Consider the following 18866-nt stretch of genomic DNA (forward strand, 5'->3'; position numbering starts at 1 on the left):
TAGTTAGTTACTGTTTGAATATATGATGAAATAAACTCACAAATTAAGTAATTATCTCGAATTAATCCTAACTTAATAGTTTTTTCTTTTTCTTTTTTCAGAAACATACAGGCGTTTGGTTGGGAGGAATGAAAATATAGGAATAGAAATGGGAATGGGAATGAGAATAGGAATGGAATGGAATAAAATTTAAAATGGATAAAAAAAATTGATAAAAAAATAATTAAATTTTTTTTCTTGTTACATTGGAATGGTCATTCCTTCCATTTTAAAATGGAATAGCCATTCCGCCAAAATGGTGAAAAGAGTATTCCATTGGAATGCCATTCCAATACTTTAAAATGCAACCAAACAAAGGAATGGAATGAAAATTATTTCCTTTCCATTCCATTCCATTTCATTACCTCCAACCAAACGCCAATAGTTTGATTTATGTAAATTGGTAATAAGGGTGAAAGACATGGAATTCTGAATTTATGGGATTCTATTTCAGTGATTTGTGTTTGCCACTAACGTCGTTAAGGATTTATTTTTTAATTAATATTTTATAAAAGTTGAAGATTCTTAATGATCATTGATTAGGAAAAGAATAATAAAAAATAAATTCATATCTTAAAGACTATTATTTTTATCAATTAATTGATACAAGCATTAGCTAATTATAAGATTTTATTTCATAAAAGTATTATCTAGCACCATACCTAATAGCAATACTCTTATTTAGATACTAATCTTCACAACAACACGAATTCTCTATTTGTTATTTTTTTATTCATCACAAATAAATTTGGTGAGTGATTAATTAAAAGGGAAATTTGTACTTGTACAACACAAACATTATAAAAGCAATTTAATAAATAAATAAAAATAAGGTATCGTTAAATTAAGAGAATAAATTATGATAAAGTCAATGTCTTGAAACATTATCATTAAAAAAATAAGCATTATCACTATTATAAGGTAAGATGTCAAGAACAAAGAAGTTGAGACAACAAATAAATCATTTGTAGACTTCTTCCTATTATTAGAAAATACTTGTAGGCATGACATGGACAAACCTTATTGTGAGAGAGATCATAATCCGATGAAGAAAAAGAACCATAATTATTTATATGCATTTTTATTAGTTTGTGTGTATTATTGGGATCACTTCTTCTCAATCTTCCCATTTATATAAATAATTCATTTCATTGAAAACATCTTCAAAGCAAAACATCTTCAAAGCAAACAACTCAGGAAGGACTAGTTTGATAGAATATATATGTAATTATTCTAATTATTATATTATTGTAAATATTTTATATTTAGTTTAGGATTTTATTCTGTTGGAAAATCAAAATTCGTGATTCTTAGCCTAACTTGTAGGCATGTACTCCATATATATTAACCATACTCGTATCATGTCAAAATGGTATTCACCCATAACATAACACAGAATACACAAGAGCTTATAGGCCTGGCTTCTTTGGGGAAGTTGATTTTAGATCTGGTATTATTAGTTGACTTCATTTTTTTTGGCAAATGTTTGAGTCTTATTCTATCAAAGTTTGTATTAGATTTGGCCCTTCTTTCCTTGTAAATAAAATTCCCAAGTCTTTCTTAAAAATAAAATGAAAGAAACATTTTGGAAAATGGGATAAAAGAAGGTAAAGTAAACCTATGAAAAGGGGCCAACTACGACTTTGAAATATAGGTTTTAAATGCAAAACAAAGTTTCAACAAAGAGGGAAGAAAATCATCGCTATATTGAATACATCTCTTTGATTAACATTTCGATCACCAAAATCAGATACTTTTGGACACTCTTGCTTCTTTGGTACCAACTTCATTCAGTGTTAAAGGCGCCCACAAATGCTACACAACACTTTTTTTCTTTCCTTTCCTTTCCTTTCCTAGAGGGACATCATCCCTTTTCAATATTCTAGGCACAATAAGATAGGATCCACAAAAACAATTTTCAGGCTGATATCTTCCAATTAGCATTCCTGTTGTTTCAATTGTGTTCTTACAAGTATCTAGACCTAACGAATCATAAGCGGTGACTGAAATACATGTTCATAAAATATCTCGATGGATTGAAGCCACTCAAAATAACTGCAGAGTGAGAAAAGAATGTTAGTAGTGTAAGCTATTGTAACATTAATTCAATAAAGAAAGAAAATTGAGCAGACACACTTACAGATTGGAGTAAGGACGATGACAAGACCAATTGGGTATAGGAAAAAAGTGGTCCTTTCTAGAAAGGGAAGAACTGCAGAAAACAGGACCATGGTTATTTGTACCTATATTCCAACTATTGGCAGCCATGTTATTATGGTTGTCGTTTTACAACTTTAATAGAAAAGTAAAAACAAAGATTGGATTGAGTCGGTGGTAATTGAGGATAAAATTATTCTAAAACCAAATTGGAAAATCAAAACAAATTTATAGACAGTGCACTCTAGCTGGATCATTGTCAAAACAACTCCAGTTGCATGAATAATGAAAGTCAGTTGGTTTTGGTGGCGCTTAGTAACTTATTGGCATGATTTAAAAACTAAATGCTATAACTTCATCTTTCAATTTAAAGATCTCAAGAATGAAGAAGAAATTCTTTTTGCTTCAAGCCAATTCAAAACATATTGAAGACACGAGTCAATGCCATATTGAACGAGCCAAAAATAAATTCCTACATCATGCAAAGCAAACCCAAACTCTTGTCTATGAGCAAAATCTTTATCTTACCATCATAGCCTAAGAAGTTGAGATAATGATAGTAAGAAGTAGCCACCATGAATAGTAAATTTGACAGTAGCACTGGAATGAATCCGTGAGCTACCAAGAGAGGGGATAGAAAATAATGGATCACTGCAAAATCATGACATAGTAGCATTATTTCTTAAATTAGAATCAATTTTCTTTTTTTAAAAAAAAAAAAGAAATATAGAATAAAATAAAGAATAACGATTTATTAATGCCGCTATTACCATAAGCCATCACAAACATCGGGAAGAAAGAGTTGCAGTGCACATCAAATGCATACAGCCTTCAGTGATCAAGAAAAGAAGAAAGATAGTTTCAGTCACCAAAATAATTCAATATGAACTGTAAATCACAGAAACTGAAAAAGGAAGAAACAGATTTCTTTTGAAAAACTACACATTTTTCTCAAATAAATGACTTTCATTACAGGAACAGTTAGAATGCAAAATATATGTTTGCACGCACATAAAAGGATTAAGAGATGCATGTGCTGATGATTTAGGTTCAGGAAAAAAAAAACATGTTCAATTCTCCAGTTGAAATTTAGATTCCTAATCAAGTTAGAAAAGGATTGAAGACTTGCCATTCAACCCGTTGCTCTACTACATGACTGTTTGGAGCTTCTTCCCGAAGGTAAGAATTAGTGATAAACCTGCAATTACGTTGAGGATTTTGCCATTAAATTGTGTTCAAAGATATAAATTGAAGAATCAGCCAACATAGAAGAATTAATCAATATAGGTAGAACATAATATCAACTATCCTGCGCAGTATAGGCAGAACATATATTTAAGTGTCCTGCCTAGTATCGACCTTTAGGTTTGTAGATTGCCTTTTTTTTGTATGGTGAGTTTGTAGATTGTTTAAAACATATATCACAAGAGCAAATTAGCACAGCAAACTAATAGGGACAATTTTAAGACTAACAAAAAAAATCCCGCTAATTTAATATCACTTACCAACAAAAAGTGGCCAGAAGTGTCCCGGTTAATAAAAAATGGAAAATCAATACTGAAATAACTACAAAAAAAGCATGCCCAGCACTGTGGTCGTACCTGAAAAAGGCAATAAAAGAAACATAAATTTCGGCGTTCTTGAATAACTCAATAATATAGAAACTCGGTATGTCAAAGTATTACAACTGAAGATATTCCAAAACCATTATATAATTTTATTTTCTTCAAATAAGCAGACTAAAATAGAAACATTTCTGTATTCAACTTCATATTCACCATAAGATAGAGTAGTAATAGCATTCTTGAAGAACTCAATTATTAAAAAAATCAGTAGTTCAAAGTTGTACAATCAAAGCAAGTCCTCAAACCTGGTAACCTTTCTCCTTCACATATATCCTTGAGTAAAACTTTTGAATTAGTCAATTTCGATTTCATAACAAACGCTACAATGAATCAAAAAAATTTAAAAACCACTTGGCATGAAGATAATGGTGAATGTTAATCTCAAAACACTGTAGCGCTTGTTTCTAGTTTTAAAGTTGTGGGGCCCCACTAATTATTAAGGAATTTATGACATTTGGATAAAAATAAACAAGTCTCATTTTCAACTAAACATATAAATAAATTACTTTTAAGAATCTAAGACAATATTATCATACACAAATAAGGGGCTGTTTGTTGTTAGGATAGGAAAGTGTAGAAAGAGTTAGTATGTGGGGGAATGTGAAACTCAACTTTTCAAATGGACATTACCCTTTAAAATCCAGTGAAACCCATGAAAAATAAACACATTCCCACCTAAAAAATTAAAGCAAAAAAGGGGTACACTACACATTACCCTATCCAACTCTGATATTAAATATGAACACTTTATCTTTGTATTGGTTTCCTTTCTCATGAAATACAGCAGTAGCTATTCTCATTCAGGCCATTATTAACCTGAGTTATAAATATGCAAGTGAATAATAAACTTACGCAGCACAATATGCCATAGTTGCAACTGCCAGTAGGAGGCTGCAGATCACAACAAAAGCAGGGTCGTCACGTGCCCATTGATTCTTAGTTTCTGTGAACAAATCAACATGTAAATACATATATAAAAAATATAAATGGCATCTAACCACAATAGGAAAGCCACATACATGATTAATTGATAAGTCCATATGCATTAAAGCCATAAATATAAAATTTGTAATAACACAATGAAATTAGCTGGTCAAAAATGATTGCACACTTAGCAGTAACATAGAATTACAAAAGAAAACATCAAACTTCCACTATAATTTCAAATTTTTGCAGCGTTAATCTTCTAAGTAACTAGTGAATACAACAAAGTTTGCAGAGTCCTGACAATAAGAAATGGAAAAACTTACGCTTGTGATACTTGGTGTGCTGATAACTTCACATGCAAGATCAAAAGTTGAGCCAGAAAGAAAAGCATAAAAAGTTAGATTCATGGTAAAAACATGAAAAAGATTTATAAGTGATCCTCCACAAAATATCAGGTTCCTCATCCAATAATGAACTTACACAACTTTTGGTGATGTACATAGATGAAACATTTGCCAAAATGTATATTCCACATCCATTTGTTGCCACTGAAATTAATCAACAAAAAGCAAAAATAAAAGAAGTGCAAGACCAACACACTAAAACAGCTTTTAAATTATTCAATTAATAGGTCTATGGAGAATTCAATGAAACCGAGTAGCACGGTGACAGGCATAGAAGAGAAACAGACAGTAAACTTAACAAAAAAAAAACATTTGTACAGAGGTTAACACCTATAAACTCCACAGGGATACAGGAACAGGAATCATGTGTCATCCATATTCCAATTAAATATTCATTTATGTATATATACATATAGTGCCCAGGAACTGAGTGCACCTGGATAACAAACATTTACTTGTTGGAGAATTGGAAATCTATGTTTTTATAAAAAGAAATGAAAACAGCGCAGCAAAAAGTCCTATCAAAATTAATCATTCTAACTATCTTAAATATTAAGTTGGCCATGAAGATATATCAAGATCTTGACTAATAGATTTAAAAGAAATGAAACAAAATAAAGGCAATACTGTAATAGTGACGTGAGGAAATCAAAACTCAAGATTCAGGGCAGCTTAGGTAATCGGGCATTCTATTATTTTTCTTTTCATTTTTCCTCCCATTTTACCCTACAAATTTGAAGGCAAGAAATAGCATGTTGCTAGGTACATCACTATCATGAATCAATCCTACACCTCAATCCTCATGGAGCTAGGTCCAACCATTCAACCTACCCTAATGTGCGGGAATTCAAATCGTATATTCCATTAAAAAGCCTCTTTCAGATCTAATCGGTTACTCTGGTGTAATCCATTAGATTTGAGCAGCCAAGGTAAATAGCTTAAGAAGCAAACCAATGTTCAGTGTCATCTCTAACTGAATACAAAATCCTCAAAAACTACCGAATGTAGATTGAATTCCCTAGGGGCCAGAGTTGAAATCAGAGCATATTTGGGAGACGACGCCTAACCCCACTTTAACATGTCGTAAACGATTGAACTGATAGACATGACTTAAACTACGTCTTCCATTATCGTATATATAAATTAGTCAATTGGCATTTCGATGAAGTAAAGCATCCCACGGAAAATCAACGCAATTCACAATTAAGACATACACACATATACCAGATATACTACTCAAACTCCCATAAAAAAAATCCTATACAAATTCAAGGAGCTATGACAAACTATATTTAAAATTTACCGGAATAACTGCCCGCGAAAAACCTAATGATAGATAATTCTCTCAATTTCTCAACAATAAATGAAGAACAACAGTTCGAAAGTTCAAGTCCAACATTTCCATTCCTAATTTGATCTAGTTTATGCATAAAAGAGCGTGATAAATACAGAAATTCAACAATAAAAGAGTCTAAATGTTAGAGAAGATCAGATCCGACTTGAGAGAACGCACCTTGATAATTCGTCTAAGATACTGAATGAACATTGGATTACTTCGAGAAGTAGAGGCCGAAGACGAGGAGCGTCCTTTCGAAACCGTAGGCAACATCTTTCTCCTTCACCTTCTTCTTCTTTGTCTTCTTCTTCGATTGGAAATCGAAGATCTCAGAAAATTAAACGAAAAAGCTTCGCTGTGCTGGAAATGGCAGGTAGCAAACTTTACAACGACTTCTTTCCCTTATTTGTCTCAAAGGCCCAACTTTTAGTTCTACTCTCAAATGGGAAGGCCCACCTGTCAATTTTTACTAGAACCCATTAGCCCATTCATCTTTAGGGCTTCTTAGAAAAAAAGAGCCCAAACATATTAAATGTAGTGTTACATGAGAGTTTCAATTATATTGAATTAAATCTCATATGTTTTGTTTTCAAAAAAAGAAAAAAAACAATCATATGTTTTATTCCATGATACAAATATGTAGGGTGTTTTTACCATGCATCTTACTAATATAGGTATACTGATACAATCTCTAACTATTTTAGTATTTATAAGAATTTTTTAGTTTAATTTTTTTTTTATAATCGTGTACGTTATAATTATTTAAGACATTTTGTAAAGTTTTAAAAAATTCAGAACAATTTACAATGTAAAAATCAATATTTAAACCGTCTATTTCACAAGCGTATAAAATAAAATAAAAATTACACGTGCAGCAGACTCTTTATATCCTATTTTCAGTATGTTAATTTTTTTTTTTTTTGAATTTCTAAAATTTTTATCAAATATCTTAAATAACTACAACATATGCGACTGTTGACTCAGAAATCTAGATTAGACTTCTAAGCACATCCGCTTGCTAGATTGCTGAAAATGAATAAGTAGTTAAATATTTATAAGAGAGACACAACAAATTTATAATAATATTTTAGCTTCTATATCACAATAGTAGTTAAATATATACGAGAGAGACAACAAATAGCATAATGGCATATGTGTTTACTTAAATTACTGGTTTGGATCCAGAGGTGAAACATTGGATGAATCAAGATCCTCTGTTAAAAATTAGTGTTCCATATTATATTAAACATATCAAAATTTAACACATCAACTAATTTAATTTATATTAGATATGTTAACTAATTTTATTGACTTTATTAAAGCTTTAAATTTTTTATAAATAAAAAATTAATTAACGTGTCAAATTTTAATTGGTTTAACATATGAACACCACTTGAACCATTACATCAAATTAATAAGTTCCAATCATATAAAATGCATATAACTTTTTCTATATCACGATTTTTTCAGTTCTTCGACTCTCCCTTGTTCTTTAAAAAATAATTATTAAGTGTCCTATAATTTTAGTCTTAGACCCATATTTTCTCTAGCACAACCATGCATGCCTGCTTTATGGTTGGTGTATCTCAATACTACTGAAGTTTACTCTTTAAATAAAGTATATGAATAAGAAATAAGTAATAAATAAATATTTTTTTTTAACAAATAAATAAACATCTATTAATACTATTATAAAACAGAATAATATGTAAATGTAGTGGAATATGTGTTTACTTAAATTACTGGTTCGTATCCAACAGGACCTTAGGTGAAACATTGGACCATTACACCAAATTAAGTTCCAATCATATAAAATGCATAACCTATAAATGGAGCTTTTTGGAAAAAACTTCGGAGAGGTAAATTTTATTCATCTTATTATGAAATGTGTAAGCTCAGTTTCTCGATTCTTTTGAATGGTGGGTCGTTAATTAAAGAAGTTCGCCTCCAAGCATGGTCTCCATCAAGGTGATTTGATTTCTCCATATCTTTTTATTTGGGAAACTTACAAAAATATTAGAATTTGAATTAACTTTTACAAAAATACTGTTACACGGAAATTTTTTCAAAAATACTGTGTTTTTATAAAACACTAGTAAAACACAAAGCATAACTCAAAACAACAGTAGACCACCAGTAAAACACTAGTAGAACACCAGTGAAAACTTAACACCGTATACTGCAGTATGAAACTTATAAAAAAATATAGTAAAAAAGTAAAAAATACCGCCTGACAGTATTTTTGTAAAAAAATAGCAAAAGTTAGGATACCAAGTAAATTTTCCTTTTATTTTATGCGGTGAGGTGCTTTCGAGAATGTTGATGCAAAAAGAGGAGGGAGGCTTGATCATGGGCTTCAAGGTTAGTCGTGGCAGCCCATCATTCTTGCACCTAATGTACGTATCTTTTGTAAAGCTAAAATGGAGGAAGTGGCTGAGGTTGAAGATTGTCTCAATAAGTATTGTGAGTGGTTTGGGCAGTTTCTGAATGTGAGTAAATATGCTAATTATGTTTTCTTGAATAATACTAGGGAGCACTTTCGAGGGATGATAGTGAATCAGTTGGGTTTCTATAGGTTGTGACGTGAAGACAGATTTTTGGGAAATGTAGTGATTTGCTCAAGGATTGAAGGTTGGCGGTGTAAACTCTTGTCCCAAGCCGACGTTCGATGCTTATCTGTACAATAGCTTTAAGCTCCCTACATATTCTTTGTCTACATTTCTTTTGCCAAGAACCTTGTGTCACTAGATGAATCAAGTGGTTAGGAAGTTTTGGTGGACGGGTTATGCTCATAAGGATAGGTTCCTTGCGCTCAAGGATTGTAACTCGATTTTCTTACCTTTTGATAGGGGTGGGTCGTTAAAGAAGTTAACTCCCAAGTATGGTCTCCATCAAGTATGGCCAAACTCTTTTGGAAGTTGGCGTGAAGATGAATCGATTTATTGTAAAGTGTTTAAGGCTAAGTATTGGGACCAAACTTTCTGGTCTTTCAACATTCCTAAGAATGCGTCTTTTGGACAAAAAGAATTATGGCAACTAGGGAATTGATAAGAGAAGAGTCCTGCTTTCTTATTGCAAACAGAAGTAGAGCTGAGGTCTGAAATTCTCCCTGGATACCTTGACTGAACTGGAATCCAGTGATAGTTTCGAATTCGACTCATGTGGCTTCTCTGCTGTGGGATAATGGAGATTGGAATCCTCATCAGAAGAATTTTTGGTTAGTGTCGAGTGTTGCTAGCTCCTTGAATTTGGTGCCTCGCCTTCCAAGTCACCATTCTAATCTGCTTGTTTGGAAACAAGCAACAGATGGTGAATTCTCCCCTAATGGGGTCTACCAGGCTGTCATTAAGCATCGTACAGGATCTAACGATCAAATTTGGAGCCAAATTCAGAAGTTAAATCTTACTGAAAGATTGAAACACTTCTTGTGGAAACTAGGATGGGATATTCTTCTATTCAGGAATAAGCTCCAACGTTTATTCGACAATACTGTGAGATGTGCTATTTGTGGAGCTTTAGAAGATTCTTTCGAAAACATAAACTGACATTGTCCACTGGCAAAATCGATTGGATTTACAAGTCAATGGGGTATTGATAGTGAAAATATGAGCTTTAATAGCCCTCAGATGCTAGCGACTCTCCTTTACAAGGTTTAGCGTGTGCTTGTGCGATGAACTTTGAACTTCTAGGAATCGTTCTTTCCATGATCAGGTCACTCTAACTGCCCTTGGAGTTCAAGGAAGAATTAATGAAGCAGTAAGGTTGCTTGTGGCTGCGGGAGAGACTTCATTCATTGCAGCAACAACCAATGCTCCTTTGATGATCAGGTTCTTAATAATGGAAACTTTGTTGTTTACTCTGATGTTGCCTATAAAGGATTAGTTGCTACTGATCTTACATGTGCTTTTGTGGAGGCCATGCTAGTTACGATTGATGTGAGTGACCCGTTGGAAGCAGAGACTTGGGCCTTATTGTATGCTGCTCAATTATGCAGACTCCATGGCTGGATCAGTGTGACTCTAGCTTCATATTTCCAACAACTAGTACATGGGATTTTAGCTCATAAAGCTCTGGATTGGAGGTCTGCAACTGTTTTTGAGGCTCTGAACGAGTTAATGGTGGGGCTCATAAATTTTATTGTGGTTTGGTTTTCTCAATTGAGTGTTTTTAATATAATTGGCAGTTAATAACAAAAATAAGAAATAAGAAAATAAAATAGTCAAACTTTGTATGGATAATGAAATAGAATAGATGTAAAATAATTAACTTGTGTTATATTAAAAAAAAATTATTATATTAATTCAATTGTTTTGTTGGAATATAGAATGAGTTTCTTATTATTTCTTATTATTGGATGATTATTTTATTTTATTTAGAAAGAAAAATCATAAAAAAATAATAAACTAATTAATGATTTATGTTATGTATAATTATATATTTTTTTTATTTTTCTTCTCGTGTCCTTATTTCTTTGTTTGTTTTTTCAGTGTTTATTTGGTAAATATAGGATGCTTCTACGGAGCACCCTGAAAATATAGATAAGCACTCCGTCATGTTTAGATATTGTAAATATTTTATTTTATTTTATTTTATTTTTTTTGAAGGAAGATATTGTAAATATTTAAGATGCAAAAATTTTAAAAAATTTAAAATAAGTTAAAATATAAAAAGTACAGCTCGAATATTTTATTTTATAGGCATATAACGTGTACAATAATAAGACTGTCAAAATCTTATTTTGAAGATGTTAGATATCTTAAATATATAAATACAAAAATGAAGTGTATTAATAAACTTATTTTTGCATATATAATAATTTTTAATTAGTTTTTAAAATTAAAATAGTGAAAATATTTTGTAAATTATATTCTATAAAAAAAGTTTTTACTTTTCACTTTTATAATTGAGAATTAAAATTTTAAAAATAAAAAAATTACATTTAATATTTTTTAAATAATTTTTTTAACTAATATTTTAAACTCCGACTAAATCGATCCAACCCCAACTTAAATAAAATAAAAAGATAAATATAAAAATAAATTTTACACAACTCACTTCTCGTTTTAAAATTGCAAAACAAAATTAATTATAGAAAATATTTTTATTTTTGTGATTTAAAAATTAAAAAATAAAAGAATTTTTTTTTTAATTTAATTTTTTCCATAATTATGTAGATTGTAAGAGTGCATCGATGCTCTATTTGTTTCGACATTAAAAGAGTTTTTTTTTAATTTAATTTGTTTCATAATTGTGTAGATTGTAGGAGCGCATGAAATGTTCTCTCTTTTCTATCTTTCCAATTTTTTATCTCTTCAGTATATTTTCTTTTCCTCTAATTTTCTTTACTACCAAACTAATATCTAGTTTTGAAGATCATTTTAGAATTCAAAAAAAAAATCTCAATACCAAATTCATATCACCAGTAGTCAAGTCTCACACTACTGTAGACTGTACCACAGTTCCACCAGAAAAAGAGAGAAAAAACAAACACAAAACACCTAAAATCACATGCAATTTAGTACATGCTTACCCGGTACAATCCGTACTATGATGATTATGACGTCATTTTTAAAAATACACTTTTCAATTTATTTTTATTCTTTTCTTTTTAAATCCGTAGTTATCTTCAAATGTTCAACTAAATCAAAAAAAAAATATATTAAAAGTAAATAATAATAATAATAATTTCTTCGAGCTCAAGTGTTTCTCATCATCTAATATATGTACAATTCAAAATTATTTAAAGTTTAAAAAATAAAAAATAAACAAAAAAAGAAAAAGAAAAAAACCATGGCAGAGAACAGCCAATATATCTATCTCTTCTGAATCCCTAATTTTAAATCTGATTCTTTCTGTGCAAAAAAAGAGTAGCTAAGTTGTGTTGAATCGAGCTTAGTAATTATACCAATGGCAATGCTGTTGATTCTCAAACTATGTTAGCCATGTAATCTTCTACTTCCTTCCTTATCGTCTCCTGCAACCATCTCGTGAATTCGGGTCCAAAGTTCAACTTATTCGTCTTCTCAGATTTACTCGAACTTCCAGGTAATGACAACGTCAGTTGAGTGAACGGATCGTTGAAGCTTTCGCTCTGATTGTCAACATGTTGTTGTGGACTAAGGGATCGATTCAAGAGCGGTTGAGAATAAACCGGAAAAAAGTTTGTCCCGTTCGAAATTACATCACAAGCATCATCCGATTCGGATTCGCTACCGCCGGAGCTACAAGAGTTTCGCTGTACTGAAACCGGACGATCGCCGCCACCGGCAAACCTTTTCTTAGACGGATTCGATGTTTCATCGTCGTCGCCGTCATCGTTTTCAGACGTCGACGAACACTTTCTCTTCAAAGTCGAGTTCCAGTGATTCTTGATTGCGTTGTCCGTACGACCTTCGAGAAGCCTAGCAATGGTGGCCCACTTATTACCGTGTTTTGAATGGGCGTCGATTATGATCTGATCCTCCATATCGGTAAACGGACGATGTTTAACTTCAGGAGAGAGCTGATTACACCATCGTAGACGGCAAGATTTACCTGACCTTCCAGGAATTGATTTGCTTATGACAGACCAATTCCTAGCTGAGTGTTGTTTGACAAGAGACTGTAATTTCTCGTCTTCTTCGGGGCTCCATGGTCCCTTTACCTTACGCGATAATAAAGACTCCATTAATGGAGAAACAAAGAAATGACTAGAATGTTTTTTATTTTATTATTTGACGAAACGGTTGGGGAAGGAGAGGAGAAAGAGAGAGAGAGCCTCTGTATTATATGGTGAGAGAATAAATAAGAGAGGTTTATATAAGACAGTATTAGGGTAACTGATATAGCGGGTTAACCGAATCTGGTAATGGATGTTAAAGAAACCGGTATTTCGCGGTGGCCCGTTACAAAATGTTAATATTTTTTGAATTGACACGTAAGTTGAGGTTTCAGTTATTAATTAAGAAAAAATTAGAACTAAAATCTCGGTAATTTAGAATTTATCAACGTGAGTTAGTTTCCCGTTTTGAGTCGTACAGTTATGGAAATTAGTAAAGGCAGTTTTCCGGTAATTTATTATAAATGGATGGAGTATATATATATTGGAAAAGAATTATTTTTTAGGGATAAGTTTGAGCGAGCCAGGCTGGATAGCATTACGTGATGAATTTGGGTTCCGTTTACAAATTCCCTTTTATACATATTAGAATAATTTGCACTACTTAAGTTTTTAACCTTTCCTTCATTTTCAAATCATTATTTGTTTCAATTTATATGGTATTAATATTTAGGTGGCTTTGGCTTTTTATTTTTACAAATCAAAATAATTTTTTTTTTTGTATTTTTACGAAATTTTATATAAGAATTTCTATAGCAAGCAATTTAAATTGCAACAAAAAGCGTTGCAATACTTTAAAAACTCAAACCGTAAATTTAAAAAAATAATATATGGGATAATTCCCCTTATATTTAAATCATATTTTCAAAAAATATATAAGTAAGTTAAATTAATAAATACGTGTTAGCCTGGTTAATAAAATTTTTATTTTTCACTTAAAAATTAATTTAAATATATTAATAAAAAATAAACATAAATAATAATTTATGTATTATTACTGTGAAAAATAAAACTTAAATATTTATTTACAATTAAAATTTTAATTAAATATTTATGATACAAATTACTTTATATATTATTATGTGGCTAATTAGAATTTTTAGCACTAAACTTAAAGGGCTTTTTTCATAAATGTACAACAAAAATAAAATAATTACAAAAAATGTGCAAAAAAAAATTATTTTAAAAATTTATACATTTTGAAAACTTATTACATGAAACCATACATTTTTAATATGTTTATTAAACCTCAAAATAAACAATTTCGTAAAATTAATTAAACGGTTTTATAAAAATAAACAAGTTAAATATTTTTTATTAAAAGATAAATGTTTATTATCTATTTTAGTATGAATTATTATAATTTAATAAGATTTGTTTTAATAAAATACAATATCAAAATTATAAACATTAATGTATATAAATATAAATCAATACTTAAAATTACTAAAAATAATTAGAGTGATATAATATATGTGAATATTATTATTTTGTTTATTAAAGTAGTATGTTTAATAAATAGAAAATAAAATAAACATATATATACAAAGTATTTTATATTATTAGTATGTTTATTATAATTGTAAACATAAAAATAAAATTTATACTATACTAAAATAAGTATATTTTCATTGTTTATATATTGATTATTTTCTAATGAGTTAGTGAACAAGTTTTTTATTGAAGTATAATTCTTACATCAAAAAATAAATAAACAAACATAACTTTATAAATTCCAAAAATTATTTAATTAAAAAAAATAAACACGACACAATTAATAAACAAAGAAAAAGATAAAGATAAACAATTTTTTATATATATATTATTTATTTTCTAAAAAATTACTAAAACAAATAAACATAACACACGTAGAGTGATATAATAAACTTATGTGAATATTATTATTTTGTTTATTAAATTAGTATGTTTAATTAATAGAATATAAAATAAATACATATAAAAAATATTTTATATTATTAGTATGTTTATTATAATTGTAAACATAAAAATAAACATAGCCAATAAACACATATATAAAATGTTTTATATTATTAGTATGTTTATTATAATTGTAAACATAAAAATAAACATAACCAATATTACCATATATATACTAATCAATAATTATTACCATATATATATTATAATAAAAATTGAAAAAAAGTTTTTAATTATATATAAAAGTGTATGAGAAAATGATAATAAGTTTTTTTGCACATATTTTGTAATTAATTAAAATAATGTATACAAAATTGTAAAATGCCCAAACTTAAATATATAAAAAATCATTTCTTTAAATTTTTTTAACCCTAAAATTTTACTTAAAAAATTATTAAACTTAAAAATTTTTGTCAAATTTTATTCAATTTTATTAATTTAATAATTGTTTATATATTAAATAATACTTTATCTTATAAATTTTTATTCATATTAATTTTGTTTTTACTAAAATTCGATAAAAATTATTAAATTTAATATATTATAGTTGGAGGATAAAAATCTATTTAACCTTATTATGTTATTATTTGCAATTTCATATTTTAACATTTTTTTTCATTTACTTTTTTGAAAAAAAATTGGGGATGCTGACGTGGAGAAAACGACAAATTGGGTGGCGTGGAATGAGAAAGTAGATGATTACTGTCAAGCTGCCAGCTCCAGGCTGTATACCTGGCGCGCGGTAATATACTAACGGCCATAACTCCACCGACACGAGGCGGTCACCGAATGATATTATCATAAACGGTAAAACGTCGCCGTTTAGCTTTTAAACACGTCAACCGGTACGGATGTTGACAACCGTGACACCCTCCTAATTAATTCTGATTATTTGTTTAATTAATTACCTGATTCTTTTTTTTTTAATATAATTAAATACGTACTTGTAGATTTGAAGGATCATTAGTCATTATTTTAATAGGTTTTTATTAATTAGTTAATGGTTTAACTCAAAAGATAAGCATTAAGTGGTCGGTTGCTGAATCCAACTTAGACAAACGGCGTTTTTGCTGCATATGAATCGGAAAGCTGACTAAGATTAAAGGCATTGGACTCTCTACTCTCTTTTTCTTGATTTTTTTTTTCTTTAAAAAAAAAAGTTGGTTGTTAGATTTTATTTTATTTAATTGTCATTTGAATTCTTTACTTTCAAAAAAAAAAATAATAATAATTTGAATTCTTAACTTTTAAAAAAAATAATTGTCAAATTAGCATATTCTAGAATGAAATAATTTTTCCTTAAGAAAATAAATAAATTAGTAGTTTCCTATTTATAGATTTCACCACACATTAATTCTATTTCCATTTCCAAAATAAATATATTGCTAGTTACTTTTTCTATTAGGAAAGTGCTCTAACTTTTTTGGGTTGAATTAATAAACGAAACATAATAAATGATCATTTTATATGATAATTTAAATTAGATATTTTTGCCTAAAAAAAATCAATGAATTTAATGTGAATATCAAGCTCTATATAGAAAATACAAATTTAGATCATTATAGAAAAACTGTCAAAGTATAAATATATAAACATACAAAAAATATTACAGTTTATTATTTTTGGTGTTTGTTATACAACTTTTATTAGCAGTTAAACAGTACAATTATAAAGAAAAAATAAATATATACTGATTTTCCTTTTTATGAAGAATCTGTTTTTTTATCTTGAATATTAAATCATAATGGTTTAGTTGTTTGTTCATGAAACCAGAAACGGCAACCCACTAATAAAGGATTTGTAGTATTATTAGTATTAACTTGAGCATTTCTATGAGATACTCATAGTACTAAATACTACAATGAAATGTCCTTTCTATAGTTGATTAGTAATTTTTTATAATATTTATTAAAATAAAACAAATCGGATCCGATATTGAGTTGTACAAATAATAATATTACACCTCACAAAAATATTAAGCATCATGCCCTTCAGCATTTTCCTATATATTTGAGAAATAGTAAAAAACATAGTGATGTCTAGTACCCTCCTACATGTTAATATTGTTATTAGTCCACGGGTCCCATATAGTTTAATGTAATAATTTTTAAAAAATATTACTAGTCAATCGCAATACAACACGTATAGAAGGTATTACTAGTCCACTACTAATACCCAAAATAAACACAAGTAATATCTAACACTTTTTATAAGTAATTTTTTATAATTAGTTATGATATTTCTTTAAAGTTATTTTCTTAAATTTTATACAACTTTACACTAATAGTAATATAATACCGAAAAAGATGTTAAGAGTAATACAGTAGAACCTCTATTTAAGAATACTCTATTTAAGAATAACCTCTAATTTGTTATAAAAAAATCAAATCCCGATTTGGGCCAGTTATAAATAAGAATAACCCTTAAATTGTAATTAGTTATACATTTTCTAAGTCCTGTATTAACAAAGTATACCTCTCTATATAAGAATAATTACATCTTAATAAAATATATACATGTATTTTGTAAATTTATTCATGTAAAATTAATAATTTTATTTTAAATTATAATACATGTATGGAATTATATTTACTCTAAAATATTTCTATTATGATATATTATTAATGATTATTTATTGTTATTATTGTTACATTGATATTTTTTGGTTTTTTAATTTTTTTTTTCTAGTGTAACTCTATTCTTAGATAGAGGTTCTACTGTATATTTTAACAATTCTCATATATTTATATAAGTAGTGTACACGTGGTGGAGAGTGTAGAATGAATGATCGAGGATGTTTCTCTCTGGCCATTTGGGGGTACAATTAGCGTATTAAACAAAGAGAGTTTTGCTTTTTCCAGACAAATGCACATGTTTACTTCATTACAAAATTGTAAAGAATAATCAAATGACTCGTATCCGAGAAACGTAGCTAATAAAATATTAAGGTGTAGTTGTAGTTTTATGATGATAAAGACAAGTTTTTCTAAATCAAAGTGGAAAACCTCTGATTCAACACTCTTATCTTTTGCTTAAAACATGTTAGTTTATTTAGGTACATTGTCAGTTAAAAATTGCTTCGGATTGTGGACTGTGCAAAGAATATTATTTATTTTATAATAACAACGATTTGCACGTGCTTAGAAGACTACACGATGTTTCCTTTCCCTAACTTAACTTACCAATAATGCCCAACTAAAAAAGAAGCTTAACAATAATAATGCTTTATTCATTTATCATTTCTAAGCTGTTCATACCATTCCTCTCTCTTTCAAACCTAAACCACCAAATTATTTTAATCTGGACCAAATAAATTTGGTGTAAATAGTTTAATAAATTTGAATTGTTTATGATTTTTTGGTTTGGTCACATTTTAGAATTTTCTTAGTCAATTCTGTTCTCATGTTTCCTTATCAAGAGAGAAAATTAAAAAAAAAAATCCAAGTCTTATTTTCTTGAAAAATCATTACCTAAAATCACCACAAAAATTATTTATATTAAATGGATTAAAATCATCACTATTTATAGATTCAGATACGCTTTCGCTATTTGAGTTTTTCTCTTTGAATCAACAAAGATATATTTAGATTTAAGTTTATACGGTTAAATTTTGATATATATTTTATAAGTAATAAAGAATTCTAACAAGTAGTATTAGAGTCACATTTGATTGATTTTTTGAGAATTTAAGGTTCGTGTTCTAGAAATTTGGTGGTTTCTAAAAATCTGGAAAAAAAAAATATAGGTGTTGTTCTTCCATTTTTATGATTTAGGGTTGTAATTTTGTGATTCTTTAATAACCCAAATGTGGTATATAGTTCATCTAAATGAAAAGGTCTTTG

The 18866-nt window shown here is 28.9% G+C and overlaps 2 protein-coding genes across 2 annotated transcripts; both read right to left on the reverse strand.

Moving 5' to 3' along the window:
* Positions 1 to 1727: 1727 nt before the first annotated feature.
* On the reverse strand, positions 1728 to 6887 carry LOC115702992 (uncharacterized). Its single transcript, XM_030630466.2, has 10 exons — positions 6666 to 6887; positions 5229 to 5296; positions 5072 to 5097; positions 4674 to 4764; positions 3702 to 3797; positions 3326 to 3394; positions 2967 to 3025; positions 2725 to 2847; positions 2180 to 2251; positions 1728 to 2094 (listed from the first exon to the last, which is right to left on the reverse strand). The coding sequence occupies exons 1-10, from the start codon at positions 6759 to 6761 to the stop codon at positions 2030 to 2032; spliced, it is 765 nt and encodes a 254-aa protein (XP_030486326.1). The 5' UTR covers positions 6762 to 6887; the 3' UTR covers positions 1728 to 2029.
* Positions 6888 to 12173: 5286 nt separating this feature from the next.
* Positions 12174 to 13266, reverse strand: LOC115702993 (transcription factor MYB73). Its single transcript, XM_030630467.2, has one exon. It carries the CDS (start codon positions 13153 to 13155, stop codon positions 12415 to 12417), a length of 741 nt encoding a protein of 246 aa, XP_030486327.2. The 5' UTR covers positions 13156 to 13266; the 3' UTR covers positions 12174 to 12414.
* Between the last annotated feature and the right edge of the window lie 5600 nt (positions 13267 to 18866).

This window comes from Cannabis sativa, chromosome X (genome assembly GCF_029168945.1).
Source record: "Cannabis sativa cultivar Pink pepper isolate KNU-18-1 chromosome X, ASM2916894v1, whole genome shotgun sequence".
In the NCBI taxonomy this organism is placed as follows: Eukaryota; Viridiplantae; Streptophyta; class Magnoliopsida; order Rosales; family Cannabaceae; genus Cannabis; species Cannabis sativa.